Here is a 21610-nt window from a genome sequence, read left to right as displayed (position 1 = left end):
TGATGGTTTCACGCTACCGGCGAGCAGGAGGAGGAGCTGTTGAGCAAGGAATGCTTTTCCCAGTTTTCCAAGCGGATAATTCTCCAGTTTATTCACAAACCTGACTCAGAAATCGCTTTTCATTCCTCTCACAAGTGACCAAAAACTAAAATTAAATAGCAGCTGATACCCCGAATATTGGTGAGGTTTTTATTGATGATTATTTTAAAATAATCTGGGGTGCTGAAGTTCTGCTTCTCCCCTGGGAAGAGCTGCTGGGGTACAGAATGAGCCCTGATATTGGGATTTTTTTGGCTCGAGCTACTGGGCTGGCTCAATAATTATTGCATTTTTATCTTCTTGTTTTGTTTGTGTTAGGGTTGGGATTAAAGTGTATTTTGTGTTTGGCCTTGGATGTTTATTATTTCTTATTTATATTACAGTTTTATAGGCTGTGAGTTCTGTAGTGTTTTATCAATAAGTTAAGTCTTTTAAGGATAAACTGTGTAATTGAGAAATGACACAAGTTTTTTCCAACCAAATGCTACCTTGACAAACTCTACTCTCGGTTTAATAATTGACAAGATCCTGCTTTGTTTCCGTTTTGACTGCGAGCTTGTGAAGGGACCTGGGGAACATACGAGGGTCAATTTCATCCTTTAGAAGAATCCCAGCATAGCTTGTGTTGGAAGGGACTTTAAGGGGCATCTATCCTATGGGCAGGGACACTTCTCACTATCTCAGGTTGCTCCAACAACACTTTGATTAAATAACTTTGATTAAATCATTTTTAATTACACTTTTAAATAATTTTGATTAAATTTTTTTATTAAGAATCATTTTAGCTCGATTAAAATCACTTTGAATAAATAATTTTAATGACGCTTTGATTAAATATTTTTTATTTTAATTTTTTATCAATTAAAATTACTTCGATTAAATATTTTTTTCATTTTCCCGGCTCCTTCCCCTGCCGCTCCCAGCCTACAACTCCCAGCATGCCCCACACCCCGCCCGCACCGGCGCGCTCCCGCGGGGGCTGCCGGGATTTGTAGTTCAGCGGCGCGGCGGGGGCGGCGGCCGGGACGCTCCGCCCGGGTGGAAGGAGGGCGGGCCGGCGCCGGGCGCGGGGGACACGGGACGCAGGTACCGCGGGCGGCCCTGGCAGCCACCTCCCGGCCCGAGCCGCGGCGCGCAGCGGCGTTCAGGAGGCATCCGGCGGCGCAGGGCTCGGCGCATCCATCGGCGGGCCCGCGCCCCCGCGGCACGGACGGGGCGCCGCGGGGCCGGGGCGCGGCCGCCGGGAGCAGCGGGAGCGGAGCCGCAGCGAGCGGAGCGGAGCGGAGCGGAACGGAGCGCGGGGCTCGGCGCTGCCCGGCCGGCCGAGCATGCACTGAGCGAGCGGCCCCGGGCTCGGAGCCGCCCCGCTGCATGGTGTGGGGAGACACGGTCGCGATAATAAATGATAGAGGATACAATGACTTTGCTGTCTCTGCTGGGTCGGATCATGCGTTACTTCTTGCTCAGACCGGAGACCCTGTTCTTGCTGTGCATCAGCCTGGCCCTGTGGAGTTATTTCTTCCACACGGATGAGGTGAAAACCATTGTTAAGTCCAGCAGGGATGCGGTGAAGATGGTGAAGGGCAAGGTGGCCGAGATCATGCAGAATGACAGGCTCGGGGGTTTAGACGTGCTGGACGCTGAGTTCTCCAAGACCTGGGAGTTCAAGAGCCACAACGTGGCTGTCTACTCCATCCAAGGCCGCAGGGATCACATGGAGGACAGGTTCGAAGTAATCACCGACCTGGTGAACAAGACTCACCCCTCCATCTTCGGGATATTTGATGGGCACGGAGGAGAGGCAAGTGCTCAGCTGGAAAAAAACAATAATTCAACAACACCAAAAAAAAAAAAAAAAAAAAAAGGGGGGGGTGTAGGAGGGAGGATGGTCCAAGGCAAGGCGCGGATGTGTTCTCACCCACCAGGTTTGTGTGGTTGTCTTGTACATTGTGGGGAGGGGATTTCCTTGCTTTTTGGAGGGAGGTGGATGTCTGTAAAAAAGGGCTGTGTAATCCTCCCTTCCCTTTATCCCTCCTTACCCCTTCCGGGCTCAGCGCGGCACAAATGTGTCTCTACCCCCTTTGCCCTTTGCGGTAGCGGAGGTTTAATTGAAGGAAAGGCTGCTGGAGGTGGCTCTGACGTGCGTGGAATAACGATGATGAGCACAAACTCCCCGGAGTCATCTTTTGTTACAGCCAAGTGTGGTGTGATGTGATTTTGGCAGCGGGCTGGCTTCTCCCCCGGCCAGAGCCGGGCTCCTCGGCAGAGGTGAAACAGCAGCGCTGCTGGAGGATGCTGAAGTGTGTGTTGTGTGTGTGTAAAATGTGCTTTGGGTAATTCCCTGTCCAGGGAGCGAGCCGAGCACGAGCGCGGTGTTTGGGAATTGTGTGGAGTTCATGTCACTAAAGCGTGCTGTCCCTGCCCTGCTGGGAAGGCAGCAGAGCTGGCATGGTGGCACTCGCTGCCGGGCCACCTCGCCGGCCAGGCTGAGGATTGGGATGTTCCGTGGGCTGCGGATGACAAATGTTGGAGCTGCAGCTTCCTCTGCCTTTAGGATGTGGTGCTGCCACGCAGCTTTTGGCGTGGCACAAGGCACGCGTTTCGTAACTGTGGGGAAGGACGAGGAGTTTGTCCTTGTGTGGCAAGGCAGCTCCAGCTGGGTGTGAGGGAACCTGCTGGGGTGATGGGGAGAAATGTTGGGGGTTTTCTGTGAGAGAGGCTGTTCCTCCAGCTGCTCCCCCAGATCCAAGAGTCCAGATCCTTCCTGGAAAGGCTCTGGCAGTGCCCAGACACTCACAGGGCACAGGGGTGGCAGCTGCTGCCCTGCTAAACCTGGAAGGGCTCCTGGAAAATCCAGGCCCTGGGCTCAGCATCGGGAACCGCTGCCAGGCTTGGGAAGGGACCTGGGCTCTCCTCACAGTGTCACCTGTTTTTCCCTCTTTAAATTAACACAATCTCTTTGGATATTGAGGATTGCCGGCTTCATAAAAAATGCTGAGCCCTGTTTTGGGGTGTTTTTTATGTCTGATTTCAGGTGGGGCACAGCAGTGCCAGCTCCTCCTGGCATTCTCAGGCCAGTTCCCTGGGCATGGAGGAGCATGAGTGGCAATGTCGGTGGAACACAGGTGGCAATGTCCATGGAACACGAGTGGCAATGTCCATGGACGGGGGTGACAATGTCCATGGAACACGAGTGGCAATGTCCATGGAACACGGGTGGCAATGTCCATGGACAGGGGTGACAATGTCCATGGAGCACAGGTGGCAATGTCCATGGAACACGAGTGGCAATGTCCATGGAGAACAGGTGACAATGTCCGTGGAACATGAGTGACAATGTCCATGGAACACGGGTGGCAATGTCCATGGACAGGGGTGACAATGTCCATGGAGCACAGGTGGCAATGTCCATGGAACACAAGTGGCAATGTCCATGGACAGGGGTGACAATGTCCATGGAGCACAGGTGGCAGTGTCCATGGAACACGAGTGGCAATGTCCATGGAACACGGGTGGCAATGTCCATGAAACACGGGTGGCAATGTCCATGGACTTGGGTGACAATGTCCATGGAGCGCAGGTGACAATGTCCATGGAGCACGGGTGACAATGTCCCTGGAACACGGGTGGAAATATCCATGGAACACGGGTGGCAATGTCCATGGACAGGGGTGACAATGTCCATGGAGCACAGGTGGCAATGTCCATGGAACACGAGTGGCAATGTCCATGGAGAACAGGTGACAATGTCCGTGGAACATGAGTGACAATGTCCATGGAACACAGGTGACAATGTCCATGGACATGGGTGACAATGTCCATGAAGCACAGGTGACAATGTCCGTGGAACACCGGTAGCAATGTCCGTGGAACATGAGTGACAATGTCCATGGAACACGGGTGGCAATGTCCGTGGAACACGGGTGGAAATATCCGTGGAACATGGGTGGAAATATCCGTGGAACACGGGTGGCAATGTCCATGGAGCACAGGTGACAATGTCCATGGAACACGGGTGGCAATGTCCATGGAACACGGGTGGCAATGTCTGTGGAACACGGGTGGAAATATCCGTGGAACACGGGTGGCAATGTCCATGGAGCACAGGTGACAATGTCCATGGAACATGAGTGACAATGTCCATGGAACACGGGTGGCAATGTCCGTGGAACACGGGTGGAAATATCCGTGGAACATGGGTGGAAATATCCGTGGAACACGGGTGGCAATGTCCATGGAGCACAGAGCATTCCCAGCTTTTCCCGGAGGAACAGGAGCCCTGAGCAGTTCAGTGGGGCCATCTGGCTCTTTTGTGCCCGGGAGGGAAGGTGCCGGGGCTCTGCCTTTGTGTAAGCTGAGTTTCCTTGTGGGAACCGAGCAGCCCAAACAATTGGGGATGTATCTGAGTGCTGTTTTTAAACAGAGTATTCCGAGGCTGTGGGATCCAGGGTGAAAGGGGGATCTGATTTCTTTCATTAATTTTGTAGCTTGCCCTGCACGAGATGGCAAGCTGAGGGTATTAAATAACCCCCAACTAACACAGGGAATGTTGGCATTTAGCTAATGTGCCTTTTGGATATTGCCTGCTTTGTTGGGCATCTTGAAATTCCATCCATGGCATGCATTAATGTGGGATCCGTGGAAAACTCACTGGCCTTTTGTATTCTGCTTCCTCAGAACTTGCTCTGGTGGATTCAGTGGCAAAGTACAGGGAGGTTTTTAATTTTGAAAGGTTCAGCAGAACTCTCCACAGATCTTTCTAAATTTAGTGGTTTATAAATGTATCCGTCTCGCATCTGTTATTCATAATGGAATCCTAAGTGTTCTTCATGGCCTTTACTCCTACCAAAATAAGTTGAGGACCTAATTAGTTTCAAGATTTAAATTTTAGGTAAAACTGTTCAGAAGAACATGAGCTGTGTGCTGTGCATACAGCAAAAAAATATATATATAATTGGAACGGGGTTTATTCTAAGCAGGTTTTGTAATTTTGGGTAGAAAACAAGGGAGAAGAAATAAAAATTTATGCTCTTATTTAATCCCTAGTACAGAATACTACATTTTAAGTCTCTGTTTGAATGAGGGGTTTGTATGTCTTCATTTATTTTAATTTTTTTTAAACATCCAATACTCTGTGAAACACTTCATCTACGCATGTAGCGAAGCCTTTGTGAAGGTTAAATTTTCCATATGGGCTCCCATTAAATTTCTTGATGTATATTTAAAGAATAAAGAACAGCTGATCCCTGGGGTTACGTGTGAAACAAACTGGTGTGTATGGGGAGAAATTTGTTTTTCCAAGCAGCCAATACCAGAAATGAGATGCCAGATTATTTCCGGCTACATGGAAGGGAGCCTGTCTCCATTAATTACTTCCTGCCATATCCCATTCAAGTGGAAGGATGGAGGAGCATGATTCAAGCAGCTCCAATTACTGTGCACTGCTAATTTATGAAGATTTCTGAGCTTTCATATCACCAACATTTTGCATAAATTCTACTTTTCTCTTATGTCATTTCCTCTTCCAGCTTCCAGTTTTAGCCTGGGTAGGTTGGCAGACATTGCTTTGGATTTTGTGGGTGGCTTGAGAAAGGAGTAAGCAAAAATACTTATTAATGCTCTGGTTTGCTGCAGTAACTTCTGCAAGGCAAGAATATTTCAGAGAGAAAATTGGATGTGGGGTGTCTAGTGCAATCTTTTATTGAAGCTTAGTTTCTTGAAGAAACTTCTTTTATTAAAGGTTAGTTTCTTGGAGATACAATGGTGATGATGATGATTAATAATAATAATAATGATGATGATGCAGAGCAGGTAGAGGTCAAAGAAGACCTTTCTAGATCTTCCTTTCGTCTTTCTAGATTTAGAAAGAATAAAGAAGAGTTGCTGCCTGTTGTCTCACTGAATGACTTTGGCCAAAGGATCACCCTTCAAGGTGATTGAACTTCTAAAAGAACAAATTTTCTGTTCTCTCATCAGCTTATTTTTAAGGTTTAAAAATTGCTTGAGTGCTTTTTTTTTTCGTTGCCCTTTTTCCTTTATTTAGGAATTTTGGGGCTGTCCAGGCTGGAAGATGGAACAGTGTCAAACTCCACAAATGACCAAATAACAAATTATGAGCTGGGAAGCTGAGCAGAGGAAAGGCTGGCTGCTTAATGAGAATGATTTCCCTATTTTAACTACCATTTACTCTCAAATATTTAAGGTTTAAGCACGCAGTTTAATGAGATCTCAGCATTAGACAAGGGCAAAATAGCTCAGCTCCCATCTGCAGTGTTATAGTTACGGCTCTGCTGTAAATCATTGGTTTTTTCCTAACCCTGTGGGGTGAAGGTTTTAAAAATAATTATGGTAATAGATAGTACCTTCCCCTGCCTGGGCTTGTTTGCAGTTGTAAACGGATGTGGGAAATTACAGCTCAGTAACTGTCTCATAAAAAATGTCTCTTTTTATTTCCCTCCACCTCCCGAACGGGGACATGGCAGGACTTGTCCCTCATGATGTGTAGCTGTGGGTAAGAGCTTTTTCTGCCTGGAATAATTGGGCTCTGGAGCTGCTGAGCCAGTGTTTTAGGAGGGAAAACACACCTTTTTATTTTTATTTTTTATTCCCAGCACAGGGAAAGGCTGGGGAGCAGGAACTGGGAAGGAGAGAACGGTGTAGAAGTGGCTCCGTGGGGCTCAGGAGCTCGATATCAGCAGCCCCAAGTGCTGGCAGAAATCTCTGGTTACTGATTAACTTAGAAAGACACAGAAAAAAAAAGAAAAAAAGGGAAAGGTCAGGAGATAATGGTGGAGAGTCCTGAGGAGCCTCGTGTGAGGCTGTGGAAACGGGAATGCTGAGGTGAGGCCTGGAGGAGAGGGCACTGCGCCAGCTGTGTTTGAACAAACCTGCTGTGCATTCCCGTCCAGCTCTCTGATCCTGACAGCAGAAGGTGTTTGTGCTGTGCTGGAAGAAGAGAAAGCTGCCAGTTTTACCATTTGAGTTCATTTTTTGGTGTTTTTTTAATCTGCTAATTCTCATTCCTGCCCCATCCCTGTGATGCTGAGCTACTTAAGCCATCTCAGCAATGAAAATTTATCTATCAGGCTTTTGAGTCAAGGCCATTCAGGATTGATGGCTTGGGATTTTATAAAAGGTAGGAATAAATCAAACAAAGGCTTTGGAGTTTCTCTGGATGCTACAGCCCAGTTGTAAGAAGTCTTTGAGGGTTTGCAGTTTTTAAACAGAAACTGCCAGCATGGTTTTCCTTTTATAGTAATTTCCTTTGGTTTCTAATCTAGAATCCAGTGCAGTGTGCCCAAACCTTTGAATAAATATTTACGTAGGTGAGGTCATGTTGATAGGCAAGTCCCAAATCTGCTTATGAATTCCCCTCCAGTGGCCTAAAACACAAGTCAAAAATGATCTACAGGAACATTCCTGTCATTTTGTTTAGTTTATCTAAGTTTTATTCTTGCACATCATGCCCTAGGATTATGATTTTCGCTCTACAACACCATGCTGATTCAATTCAGCTCTACGCTCATTCGCTGTACAAAAATTGATTAAAATGCTGTAAAAAGCTGTACTTGGAAGGAGGAACTTTAAATGCTGCCATTCAGGGCTGTATCATTGGGTGTAGGATTGAGCCTTTTTTCAATTTTGATAAAAATCAAGAAGTCAATTAATTTTTAATGTGTTTTGCCAGCTTTGTTTTAATCGGTGTTTCCCTGTCTGGGCTCTCAGGCTGCCAACAGATTGCCACTGGTTTAATGAAATCCATTTTGATTATGAGATGCTTTCAGATTATGAAAGTCATTGAAGTTTTCCCCATGAACTTGAGGAACTCAAGACTCCTCCATGGGACGTGTTCCTGTTGGGAATTGCCGTGGATGGGGAGGAAACAATCTTGGCGCAGTGGGATTTTAATAATTTCTGTTCCATAGCTCAGGAGTTTGGATATTTTTGTGTTTAATAGAGTGAGAGAAAAAAAAAATTCACATCCTCTGTCATGTGGGTTAGTTAAAACCAGCAGATTGCTCTGCCTCCAATGTGGTGTTTCCAGCAGCTCTTTTGGAGCAGAGTAGGATTTCTCCTCCCTCCCTTTTTGCTAGAAACCCAAATATTTACGGTGTAAATTGTGCCTTAAAACTGTGATTTGGCTTCTGGCAGTTTCACTTCTGAAACAATCTCCTGGCACGTGGTTGCTGTGTTTTGCTGCTGGCTGGTTTCTGCTGGTGGCTGCAGTTTCCTGCAGCAGTTTTGGCACTCTGGGGATGTCCCATGCTCATGGCAGGATTCCCGTGTGCTGCTTTTGGCACTTCTCAGTTTTTTCTTCATTTTCTCAGGACTTTTCAGCCCTGCCCCTCTTCATCTGGGGTTTTGTGTCTTCCTCAGCACGCAGGTATTGCCTGCACTGAAGTGAAATTCCACCTGTCCTCAGCCCCAGGAGCCTTTGGACACGTGGATCTGCTCAGAAATGAGCGGGATCGTGCTGTGAGATCAGCCAGGTTTTGGGATCCAGCCCTGGAAGTATCCAAAGCCAGGGTTTGGAGCATCCTGCAGTAGTAGGAGGTGTCCCTGCCCATGGGATGAGATGGGCTTTAGGGTCCCTTCCACCCCAAACCATTGTAGGAAAGGCAATCCAGAGGTACCCGGCACTCCTTTTTCTTAAGTCTCAAGGTTCAGGTCTTGCTCTTCCCTCAGAGCACAGCATAGAAGCCTTGACAGATCTGGGAAAAGGAACAAAATGCTCGTGTGCTCCTCCTGCTTTGAATCTCTGCCCTTGCAGGGAGACTTCCCAAACCTAATTTAAGGGCAGCAGCTGCTCTAATTATGCACAGAAAGTAACACGCCTCTTGCTCCAATTTTTCACTGCAATATTTGGTAAATTCTCCAAGTTTCAGTGAAGTCAGCACCCTTTGGACCCTACTGCACCCCCTGCTTTGTGTCCCGCACAGACTCCTCACTCCCATTCCTCATCCCTGCTGGTCCTGTGGCCACACTTGTGTCCCTCATCCCACAAACCCTCAGGGAATGCTGTGTCCCAAGGAGCTGTGCCCATTCCAGCCCTCCTGGGATGGATTGTGTGCCGTAAAACAGAGTTTGGATCTCCAGGTTCCCTTTGGCTGCTCCTGCTGCTGCTCAGGTTCCCCAGATCCCAGCCCAGCTGGCCAGACCAGTTCCTCTGGCTCAACCCCAGCCCAGGAGTTCTCCCGTGTAGGAGAAGGTCATGAACATTTAATGACCCTTTTTCTTTATGAGCCTGTAGAGTTTCACTTCACCCAGAAGGTCAGGAAACAGCAAAGGCTGCAGATAAGGCAATCCCAAAAGGAAGTTTTCATCCTGACAAAAATGTCCCTGCTGGACCTCCAGGCTGTTGTTATTTGTGTGTAAAATCAGGAGTTGTAACAAGCTGCAAATTTTTTTTTCTCTTTTGGGCTGTTTTATCTGCTTTTTACTCCTGTTTTTTAGCTGGTGTTTAACACTTCAATGTTAAACACTGGTGGTTTTATTAAAGCAGTTTAAAGCTCGTGCCAAAAGTAGGTTTCATTTGAAAGCAGCGTAGCTTTGAAAAAATGCAAATTTCATTACAGTTTACAAGACAAGAAAGGTTTGCAGGCGCCAGGATACTGACAAATACTCAGGGTAAGTAAGACTGGTGAGAATGGTAAATTTTAACTGAAATAACTGCTCATTTACACCATGAAATTGATGTTTATATGGCAAATACAGCTTGGACCAGATCAGGCCTGATCCAGGAAGGATCAAGGGAAATATTTTGGTCCCGCTAAAAACCAGGAAGAACAGAAGGTCATTGTTAAGAGCAGGCTCTCAGGTCTGGAGTGGTTTGCCATCAAATAATGTGGATGGAGGAGAAATCCACCTTTCTTTCTGCTCCTGTGGAAAAGCCATCCCAGAAAAGCAGCTGGTGGTGGATACAGAGAGCTGGGATCTTGGGATCGGGGTGTTGGGAGAGGGGATGGGGGAAAGAGGGGTGAGAAAAGGGGACAGGGGAAGGAGGGGTGAGAAAAGGGGATGGGGAAATAGGGGTGAGGAAAGGGGACAGGGGAAGGAGGGGTGAGAAAAGGGGACGGGGAAGGAACGGTGAGCAGAGTGGACAAAGGGAGAGAGAGATGAGCAAAGGGGTCAAGGGGGAGGAAGAACAGAGTGGACAAAGGGAGGAAGGGATGAGGGGAAGAAGGGATGAGCAGAGTGGACGAAGGGAGGGAAGGATGAGCAAAGGGGACAAGGGCAGGGAGGAAGGAGTGTCATTCTTTGGGTTAAGCCCATCAGCAAGCCCCGAGAGCAGCGTGGCAGCACAAAGGACTGTCCTGCTGCTCCTACAAACTGCCTGTGATGCTGGAACATCTCCTGCTCTCATCATCTGCGACCTTGTCTGCTCCCCAGCTGTGGCAGCAGCTGACATCTCCAGCCACACAATCACAGGACGTGTTTTCACTGCCAAGCCACATCGCAATTAGCCACGGCTCCTCGTGTGGGCAAACCTCAAAGCTCCCCTGGAGAAATGAGCTCTTATTTGCATTTACTTGCAGCACCAAAATGTTATCCCTTGCAAATTTGCTCATTGTCATAAGTGTTGATAAAGCCTTTTTTATTTTTTTTTATCTCCGAATCCCCTTCAGGGGTAAACATTTGATTTTATTAAGTTCTGGTATAATAGCTGAAGCTGTCATACAGCACTGCTTTCAATCAATATGTTTTTTAATGTGATAAATCTCTTTACTTTTTCATTCTCTTCCCGAAAGAAAACTGCTGGAGGGTGTGAAACATTTCTTCTGAGGGAAAGTGTGTGGCCCATAATACAGCTCTGTGCTGTGCCACTTCTTTAAACTTCATTTTAAAAGGGAATGTGATTTATTTCCAGGTAATCTCTGCATGCACTGCATTTTCCCTGGAATGTGTGCTCCCTCCAGACAAACACTGAGGTATTGAAATATCTGATTGTGGTTGGCATGAAATAAAATCTCTGTCCAAGGCTGTGTGCTTCAGGAATGAAGTGTGGGAGTAGGAGGAAGGGGAGAAGGAACATGCTTGTCTCTTTAGTGTTCTTCATGTTTATACCCCTGAGCTTTCATCTGCTTTGCTGCTTTGCAGAGTGAATGGTTTTTTTCTGATTTTTATAGGTTTTTTTTTAATTGCTCAAATGGTTTTGGAGATGTCTAGGACATTATGTAGGATGTAGAAGGTGCTTTTTGTGTTGGGTTTTTTTAACGTGGCATATATGTAATGTGGTTCCCGTGGTTTTATTTCTGCTGGGAAGAAGGGAATTTGGGCAACAGTCTGGATAATCCCACCAAACAAAACTAATTTTTGTTTGGATATTTATTCCTAATTATCTGAAGTTTGGCTGTTCATTGTTGTGGGAGAAAAGGGGAACCACAGCTGAAGTTTGGCCCTTTATTGATGTGGAAGGAAAGGGAAATCCTGGCTGAAGGTTGGTGAAAAAAGGGAAATCACATCTGAAGTTTGGCCCTTTATTGGTGTGGAGAGAAAGGGGAATCAGACCAGGAGAAGTAGGAAAAACCAGTCTCCAGCTCCCAAGGAGGAGAGAAGCAGCAGCCCTGGGAAGGAGACAATCCCATTTCCCCAAAGTGGAGTTAAGTCAGGGATGTGCACTTTGGTGGGAGATGCCAAACTTCTGCTGGGAAGAAGGGAATTTGGGCAACAGTCTGGATAATCCCACCAAACAAAACTAATTTTTGTTTGGATATTTATTCCTAATTATCTGAAGTTTGGCTGTTCATTGTTGTGGGAGAAAAGGGGAACCACAGCTGAAGTTTGGTCCTTTATTGGTGTGGAAGGAAAGGGGAATCAGACCAGGAGACGTAGGAAAAACCAGTCTCCAGCTCCCAAGGAGGAGAGAAGCAGCAGCCCTGGGAAGGAGACAATCCCATTTCCCCAAAGTGGAGTTAAGTCAGGGATGTGCACTTTGGTGGGAGATGCCAAACTGCTGGAATCCATCCAGCACCTGAGGGGCTGGATTTGTGTGTGAGGTGATTCCTGGGTCAGGATGATCCTGGGTTTCCCTTGGTACTGGATTTGTTTTAGGTGATTCCTCTGCCTGGATGATCCTGGTTCACCCTTGGTGCTGGATTTGTTTGTGAGGTGATTCTTGTGTCAGGATGATCCTGGTTTTATTTGGTGCTGGATTTGTGTGTGAGGTGATTCCTCTGCCTGGATGATCCTGGTTCACCCTTGGTGCTGGATTTGTTTGTGAGGTGATTCTTGTGTCAGGATGATCCTGGTTTTATTTGGTGCAGGATTTGTGTGTGAGGTGATTCCCACGGTCAGGATAATCCTGGTTCACCCTTGGTGCTGGATTTGTTTTGGGTGATTCCTGTGCCAGGATGATCCTGGTTTTATTTGGTACTGGATTTGTTTTAGATTATTACTGTGCCAGGATGATCCTGGTTTTATTTGGCGCTGGATTTGTTTTGGGTAATTCTTGTGCCAGGATGATCCTGGTTCACCCTCAGAGCTGGATTTGTTTTAGGTGATTCCTGGCTCAGGATGATCCTGGTTTTATTTGGCGCTGGATTTGTTTTAGGTGATTCCTGGCTCAGGATGATCCTGGTTCACCCTCAGAGCTGGATTTGTTTTAGGTGATTCCTGGCTCAGGATGATCCTGGTTTTCCCTCGTTGCAGGCTGGGGGAAGCAGCAAACCCCCTGTTTTGGCAGCACTCCTTTGTTGCTCTCCAAAAAGCCCGTCCAGTGCTGTAACCCCGGGTGTTTTGGGCACTAAACTTTGCCCTCTTTGTTTCTGCCACATCTCTGCCTTGCTGGCACAAATTCCAGCCGCTGTTGCTCAGGACAGAGGGAACAAAGAGTGGGAGCAGCTGCCTGCTCCATGGTGCCAGTGCCAGTTGGCATCACCCAGCAGAGGAGAGCCCCAGGCAGCCCCCCATAAATATTCATATATTTATTATATATTAATATATAGTACATTAATTCATCTCTGCTTCATCTGCAGAGAATTTGGGGTGACACACCCTCATTTTCCTGAATGTTTGATGCTGTCATGTAAAAACCATCCCTGGAGTTTGACTTTTTGAAAGCCTGCAGTCACAGGAGTGGTTTGGGAAGTGAAGCAATGACGGAATTCTCAGAGGATGAGCATTGCATGAAAGATTTGTAATCCTTGGCAATTAGGAAATTGTTGCTGAGGTTAATGAGGATATTATTTTTAACTTTGAGGGCAGGAGTAATCTCCTGCCTCTGGGATAGAATTATTTCAATCAGTGCTTTAAATAAGCACTTTCTGGATGGTTTAAATTGACAAACATTTAAATCATCAACCTGAACTCTTTTTTAGCTGTTATGTACCCTGATATATTCACATTATTTTTTATTTTGCATTGAGGCAGAATGGTATTTACTACCAGTGTTTAGTTGTGTGAGGTTGGGTTTTTTTCCCTGTTTTTTTTTCTTTTGGTTTTGTTTTTGGGGTTTTTTTTTTGTTTTTGTTTTTGGGGTTTTTTTGGGCGTGGTTTTTTTTGTGTTTTGTTTTTGGTTTTTTTGTTTGTTTGGGGGTTTTTTGTTTTTGTTTTTGGGGTTTTTTTTTTTTTTTTTGTGGATGTCATTACTGTAAATAAAAGCAGAATGAGAAGCTAAATGGGAAGACAAATACTGTGATGAGATCAGGAACCTTCTCCTCAGACTCCATTTATAACTGGAATTAGAGACAGACAAGAATTGGAGATAATTCTGCTCAAGGTGACCACATCTTCAAAGAGAATGATGGCAAAATAATAAATTATTTTTAAAAAATCACACTTTTTTTCCCTGCTTTTAGGAGAAACTCCTAGGAGCTGGTTCCCACTTCAATAACTATTTTTCTTTAACCTTCAAAGGCAAATATGTGCTGTTTCCATCTATAATTCTAATTAATTATCACATTAGGGTGACAGAGTATATTCTCAGGCTTTCAGAAATAAATTTTTGTTAATACTTTTATTTTTCAGCAATTAAAAAAAAATAAAAGAAAGCAACTTGTGTTCCTTTTTAGCGTTGTATCACAGCTCTGGGCAGTAGCTGCACGCGGGGTCAGGCTGCAGCGCTGCATGTGATGAGTAGAAAAAATACTCCAAATAAATTTAAGGAATCTCTTGGGACTTACTGGAGCACTCCAGGCTTTTCAGCTGCCCGAGCTGGAGTTTGTGTTGTTCTGAAGTGTCCGTGTAAACATTCCTGTGAGAGCTGAACTGCAGGCAGCCTCAGATGCCATGGCAGAAGGGCCGAGGAAAGCGTTTCCAGCTGCAGATGGAGGGAGTTGTCTCAAGTGCAGGTTTTAAAAGCCTTTTTGGCACAGTGGTGTCCATCTTATTAAGGAAAAGCCTGACGGGGAGGGGAGATGGTGTGGATGAAGAATGGGAGAGGCTGTAACCTCAAACCTGTTATAGAAAAGAGATATTTTTACTGGAATGTTTTGCTGCTGAGTTTCCCAGCACCTCCAATTGACAGGAGAGCTAAATACAATTCCAGTGGCAAACACCATTCAATTGAGACTTTTTTTTTTTAATACACAAATTGAAAACTTTGCACTTTTTTCTGTCTCAGTAGCTTTAATTGACCTCCCTGGGCCTCTGATTCCAAGTCTCTCAAAAGTGGGTCACAAAAACATGTTATACCTCTGTGAACAGGTATTTCCAGCTCATTTTACAGGCTCCAGTTCCTGCTTATGTCTCTTGGCTGCTCTCATACAAGTCAGGAACACAACTGAAAACAGAAATTTGTAGCCCCTCTCTTGTTTTCTCCCAGAGGCAACTGCTCCTTTTCTTTTTGTGAGACTCCCCCTGTGTGCCTTCTGTTATTTAATGTGACACCAGCACCTTCCTGCTGGGCTTTGCAGGCCCCAGCTTCTTTGTTTAATGGGATTATTAAGAAATTAATGGCACCTGAGACAGGGCAGCCTCAATTCTCATACCAGATCGTGCATCTGGGTGGTTTTTTCACACCAAAATGAGAAACCCTGGTTTGAACCTGGGCCAAACCCTGAGCATTTTGTAATGTTTTTTGGGTGCATTTTGGTTTGAAACAGAGGTTTTCGTTCAAAAAGTGATCTAAATAGCAAGGGTGGGGAAGTGGGGATTTCTGATCCCTGCCTTCCTCTTTTATTTGCAGAATTTATGGCATTAAGGGACACCACAAAAAGAGCTTGACTTCTTCATTTATCAAAAATGAAGATCTCAGCAGCCCAAAGGGAGGTTTGAGGGAAAGTTTGGAAAACAGCAGTGAAACAAGTAAAGTCTTTTGCTTTATGAAGAGTAAAGTCTTTTCCTTTTGTGGTGGTTTTAGACACCCAAAAGTGAATTAACCCCAGAACTTCAGCCCTTCCCTCTGAGAGCATCACCCCTGTGCTCACCTGTTCCTCGGGAAAAGGACTTGGTGTTCCCTCTCCTTGCCAGCAGGAGCCTTTCCATGCAGGCAGCATTTGAAAATTTGGAATAATTTGCCCTCTCTGGAGCAGCACAAAGGAGAATGTGCAGGAAATCAAAGTGTTGCCCTCGGCTGAAGGCTGCAGGTGCTGCAGGGTGGGTTCCTGGGGCTGAGCTCTTTCTTCTCTCTCATTTTCTGCTGTTGGGACTTTAAAAACATGCCCTGGAAAAACTAAAACTCTCCTGGAAGCTTTTGATCCAAGAGCCAAGCTCCTCAGAGAATGGGGATGTGGGCAGTGTGCTCTGATTTAAATAAGGAAAAAAAATGTTAAATTAGGGAACATAACAGGGTTTATGCTTGTGATGAAAACGCTCCAGATCGAGTTAAATGGGTTTTTTTTGGTTTTCACTTTCAAAGTTACCTTAATAAAACATCTAAAGTCTCCTGACCTGTCTTGAATTCAAGTTGTGTATTGCAAGAAAACTGCTGCTAGCAGTGAGGGGCATTTCAAGGTGACCAGGGACGAGTTTGGAACAATAACAAGAAATTAAATTAATTACATTGTGGGTGAGGTTGCCTGTGTTTTATCCTCCCTCTGTACAGCCACGTGAGGAGAGGAAATCAAATGAAGAAAGCTGAACAGGATTTTATTATTGCCTAAAGCTTAGACAACTCCACACCACAGGAAAGAACCTACAGGCATTATTTTTGTGCTGCAAGAATTGGTGACATGCTAGGGGAAAAAAAAAAATATATAATGAATGGTCAAAAGCGGCAAATATGTAAATATTTTGTAGGGAGAAGTAATTAGTGGTAGGAATGAGCTCACACTCAGCCCTGGGCTGCCAGAGCATCTCAATTCCCCAATAATCAGTTTGAAAACACATCAGAGGTGCCTTTTTTCCTGCACTCATTAAGCTGCTCCAGCCAGGGGTGGCATTATTGAAATGTCAGGGTTCAAGAGCCTGCCAGGAAAGCGTTCAGGGCAGGGAAATGCATCCAAACCCTCCAGCAAAGCTTTTTGTGCTCTCGTGGCTCTGCAGGTGGCCCTGTCCTGGGAGCTCAGCTCCCGTCCCTTTCTTTCCTTGGGGGTTTGTGGGAGCAGCAAGTGCAGCTGAAAATGTGGAATTGTCACTGTGCCCTGCCCTTCTGCGCAAGGTGCAAGGCCAGTGCTGGCTTCACTCACTCAGGGGTGAGTGATAATTATCAATATTATCAATATCCCAGGCCATTTGAACCTCTTGGAGTCAGTAAATATTTTAATTCGATCATTTTCAGGTCACAGAGTATATTCTCAGGCTTTGAGAAATAAATTTTTGTTAATAGTTTTACTTTTAAACAATTATTTTTTTTTAAAGGCAACTTCTTTGCCTTTTTGTGTTGTATCACAAGGGTCAGGCTGCAGCACTGCATGTGATGAGTAGAAAAATACTCCAGGTAAATTTAGGGAATCTCTTGGGACATATTGGAGCACTCCAGGCTGTTCACTGCATGTGATGAGTAGAAAAATACTCCAGGTAAATTTAGGGAATCTCTTGGGACATATTGGAGCACTCCAGGCTTTAAACAAGCTGCCTGAGCTGGAGTTTGTGCATTCAGAAGTGTCCATGTAAACATTCACTCTTTCAGGTGTGATGATTTTCAATATCTGAGGCTGTTTGAACTTCCTGGAGTTAGTAAACTTTTTAATTAGATCTTACCTGCATCAACTGGCGAAGAGTGGAGCTGTTGTAAATCACAGTGGATTCCAAAGGGGCCAAAGCCAGGCTGGGCTGAAGGGCCAGGTGCATTCCTTGGATACCTGGCACTGGAAATGGGGCTGCTGATCCCTGCCTTCCTCTTTTGTTTGCAGAATTTATGGCGTTAAGGGGCAGCACAAAAAGAGCTTGATTTCTTCATTTATCAAAAATACACTGAAGATCTCAGCAGTCCAAAGGAGGTTTGAGGGAAAGTGTAAAAACAGCAGTGAAACAATTAAATCCTCCCCTTTCCCCTTTCCCCTTTCCCCTTTTTCCTTTCCTTTCCAAAATCAATTCATTTGTTAATTGAATTTTGGTAAAGATATGAATATCTGGGTTAAATTCTGCACGGAGAGATTTCAGTACTAATTACTCATTCTGTGGATATTAGGTTTCCTTATTTTACATGCAGCTTTTTAAATCCTTATGTCTCAAAAAAAACCGAATTCTAAATGGAATTTTACAGTCTGGATTTAGATGGCTTTGAAGCATGAGCAGGGAAGTTTGCAAAGCACTGTCTCTGGATTTCATCAGTCAGCAATGCATTTTTCTGGACAAGGAATTTGCACGGAAATTCATTTCATGAATGAAGCGTGGGGAGAAGCATTTGTGGGTCACGGTGTGGGTGTGAACAGCAGCAGCTCGGGCTCCAAAATGCTCCTGCTCTGTTGTAAAAGCAGCTTGTTTTTTTACCCTGAAAATACATTTAGTAGAGGTTTATGAGCAGCTGAGAGGGGTCATCTTTAAAGTCAAACCAGTTCTTACATCTGCATTGTTTCAGAAATAACCTGAGCAGTCTGGGCTAGTGGAATGAGGTGATCTTTAAGGCCCTTCCTAACCCAAACTGTTGATTTTTTATTTATTTATTTATTGTTAAATGTATCCAGACTGACTGTAAGGGATGCTTATCCTCCAATCCTTGCCGTGCCAAGGCAGCTGCAGGTGGGAGAGCTTCTTGGAGTAACTTTTTGCTCCCATTTTGTAAAGATTGCTTGAAACTTTGCCCTAAAATTGAAATTCATCCATTTTTCAAACATACAGGGAAAAAAAAAGTGTAGATTTATCTTGGCTGAATAATGCATGGCTCCCTGGACGTGATCCTGATGCTGCTTTCCTTGCAGGGCATCGATCTGGGTGAGATGGAAACAGAACCTGGAGACCAAAAAAACCCCAAGATTTAGCCAGGATGTGAGGAGAGCTGAGAAAGGGCAGAAAGAGGCTGAGGCTGCAGCTGGATCCAGTTCATCCCTGCCTTTTTTTTTTTTTTTTTTGGGATGTCCAGCATTGTTGCCTGTCCTCTCCTGGTTCTCCCAGCTGGAGTTTGCTTGGCTGACAGAACCTGAGTGGAATGACAGCAATTTCTGATGTCAGGGAACGCCCTGGAACCTGGTGGGTGTCAGTCCAGCAAAACAAAAAAACACGGGGAAAATACGGGGGGAAACCCAGCTAAACAAAGCTCGGTGCCTTATGGAAGAAAGAGTGGAGATTTCTGTGGCAAAAATTAAAAATACTCCAAGGAAACGTCGTGAGATTTCCCCAGCTACAAGAGGTCCCACTGAAAAGTTTGAATTTAGCCAAATGTCAGGGGTTGAAGTGAAAACCACGTGGGAGATGAAGAATCTGTGGGCATTGTTGGTGTTCAGGTCTGTTATCGAGAGGGGCTGGAAGATTTGTCATTTGAAATTTGTTTATTTGTTGTTTTAAATCCTTCCAAGTGAAAAATGGGATTGGCACGTGAGAGGCCGAGCTTTGGGATGTTCCTGCCTCCGAAATGGGGTGGTGATCCCAAAATCTCCCCTTGGATCCTTCCTGGGGCAAACCACAGCTTGCTTTCCAAATATTTTGAGTAGCTGTTGTAAACACGAGCCTTTAAAACCATTTTTCTGTTGTTGGATTTATTAGCCCCCATTTGGAATTAATCCTGTTTTAAGATACGAATTCTCTTCAGAGAAATAATGCAGTTTAATTTTTAAAACGTGGATGTGATGATATTCATTTTCTACTCATTTCACATTCACTTTCTACTCATTTTATACTCATTTCATACTCATTTTATTGTCGTGCTCTGATTATTTGATCTTCCTCAATCCCAATTAATAACAGAGGTTTCTTGTGATGCTTTAGGGTTGTTTTGAGGTAATGACCATCCCGTGGCAAATACTGATTGCAGAGCTCAGTGCACATTTCCCTTTTGAAAAGCTAACCTTTGAAAAACTTGCAATTATTTCCACACTGAAGGAAGGTAGAAAAGGAGAGAAAATTCTGCTGAAGTGTAAAGGCTGTTAATCCCTAAGAACTGCAGGTTTTCAGCCTCAATTTGATTCTTACTTACTGTACCAAAATAACGTTTTTATTACTATTTTAAGTTTCTGAACTTAAAACTCTTACTATTTTAGTTTATTATTTTTCATAATAATGATAATTATTATTATTATTACTATTATTTTAAGTTTCCAAACCACTCTGTAGAAATCATGCAGATGAAACATTTTCTTTAATTTTTAATTTTTAATTTAATTTTTCTTTAATCAACTGAGCAGCTGTGTTGCAAGCAAACATCTCATTCCAGGACCCATGGAAATACATTTTTTGGGAATGACCATCACAGCTGTGATACAAACTGGAGGAACTTCCTATCAGAGCAAGACTGCCTGCAAATTAATATTTTTTTTTTAATATAGAAATGAAAACAACCTGAAACAAAACCCTTGTGTAATTTGATAATATTTTGACTGGACAAGCAGTTTCCTTCAGCCCTCAGCAGTCCAATATAAATAAAAGAGCAGAATTGCTGTTCCAGGAGGTGTCTGCAGCAGGATCTCCTTGGGATGAGCTCTTGCTCCTTGTTTTTCCTGGCAGAATTAATGGGATGTTATTCCCATGTATTTTTTTTTTTTTTTTGCTTTCTCCTAGATAAAAACCTTCATTGTTTTGTGCAGCCCTCATCCTCTGGTGGTAATAGGGAGAAAATTCCCATATTCTGGGAGCACCTCCAGTGTCCTGAGTGTGTGACAACACATCCCAGTGATGATCACAAATAACCCCTCCCTTGCCAGGGAGAAAATATTCTTTATGGTGCATAAAACCCACTTGGTATTCTTAAATATGCATGAAATTAAATAGATATTTCTCCCAAGGCAGGGTTTTTAAACAGAGAAATTAATGCTTTGCTGGAGATGCTCCTTGCTTTCCCTGCCGTGGAGAAAACCTGCAGCAGGAATGTTGGACACTAGTAAAAAAAAAAAAAAGTTAATATGTGTGAATTAATGTAAATATTAGTTAGATATTTATAATTAATAATAATAATTAATATAAATATTAGTTAATATGTCTGAATCTTGGAGTTAGAACATTTGAAATAGGAAAACTTCAGCATGGGCTGTGGTGGGTTTTTGGACGAGTGAGTTGTAGTTTCTTTAAAAAGAAGGAAAATAGTGGAAAAGCATTTCAGGACAAGTGGAAAATGCCTGCGTGCAGAGGGTGACCCCAGCTCAGGATATTCCAGGTGTCACCAGGAAATCTGCCCCATTTCCAGCCCCCTGCTTTGGGTTTGCAGGCAGGGAGTCATTTCTCCCCAGGCTCACCAAACCCAGCTCCAAGCACTCTGTATTTTCCTGCCTGCTCCTCCTGCTTTTCCTGGCCTCTCAAAGCCCTTCACCAAACTTTCCTCTCTCTCTCAGCTTAATTCTCCGTGGATTTTGCTTCCTCCGCTGTGCTAAAAACAAAAAAAAAAAAAAAGGGGGCTGGCATTCCTAATTCCACAGTTCCCCTGGGGGCTGTCCTAATAAAAACCCAGCAGGGCAGACTGGAAATGAGGTTGGTTTGTGCAGGTGGGTTGGCACTGCCTCTTCAAGGCAAAAAAATTCTGTGGTTTGGGGGGTTTGCTCTTGTTTGTGGGCTGCTTTGTCAGGGGGAACAAGCACAGAGAACCCCTGGAGCTCCTCCCCAGCACTTGGGTGTACAGTGCAGTTTGCTGAAGTGGAGTGTAAAAAAATTGTGAAAAAGTAAAGGGGAAAAAGGGGGGACATACGTATATTTTATATATATTTAAAATATTTTATATAAATCATATAGATATAATTTTTATATTTTAATATATAATATCTATTATAGTATATAAACTATATATAATAGCTATTATATATTATATATAATTAATATTATATATTATATATTATATATTATATATTATATATTATATATTGTATATTATATATTGTATATTATATAATAATATCATATTATATTATAATTATAGTATAATATATACTATATGATATATTATCATATATCATATATAATTATATAATATATATTGTATATTGTATATTATATATTATATATTGTATATTATATATTATATATTGTATATTATATAATAATATCATATTATATTATAATTATAGTATAATATATACTATATGATATATAATCATATATCAGATATAATTAT

At 43.9% G+C, this 21610-nt stretch overlaps 1 protein-coding gene across 1 annotated transcript in view; it reads left to right on the top strand.

Annotated features, from left to right (window-relative positions):
* The first annotated feature begins 915 nt into the window (after positions 1 to 915).
* Positions 916 to 21610, top strand: part of PPM1L (protein phosphatase, Mg2+/Mn2+ dependent 1L) — a 57396-nt gene continuing 36701 nt past the window's right edge. The window contains exon 1 of the mRNA XM_041467744.1: positions 916 to 1840. Coding sequence (XP_041323678.1) covers positions 1442 to 1840 — 399 coding nt within the window. The 5' untranslated portion in view covers positions 916 to 1441. The remainder of the gene's footprint in view (positions 1841 to 21610) is intronic.

The sequence above is a fragment of the Pyrgilauda ruficollis genome, unplaced genomic scaffold, assembly GCF_017590135.1.
Source record: "Pyrgilauda ruficollis isolate IOZ18807 unplaced genomic scaffold, ASM1759013v1 scaffold21, whole genome shotgun sequence".
Lineage (NCBI taxonomy): Eukaryota > Metazoa > Chordata > Aves > Passeriformes > Passeridae > Pyrgilauda > Pyrgilauda ruficollis.
This window is presented reverse-complemented; position numbering and strand designations above follow the sequence as displayed.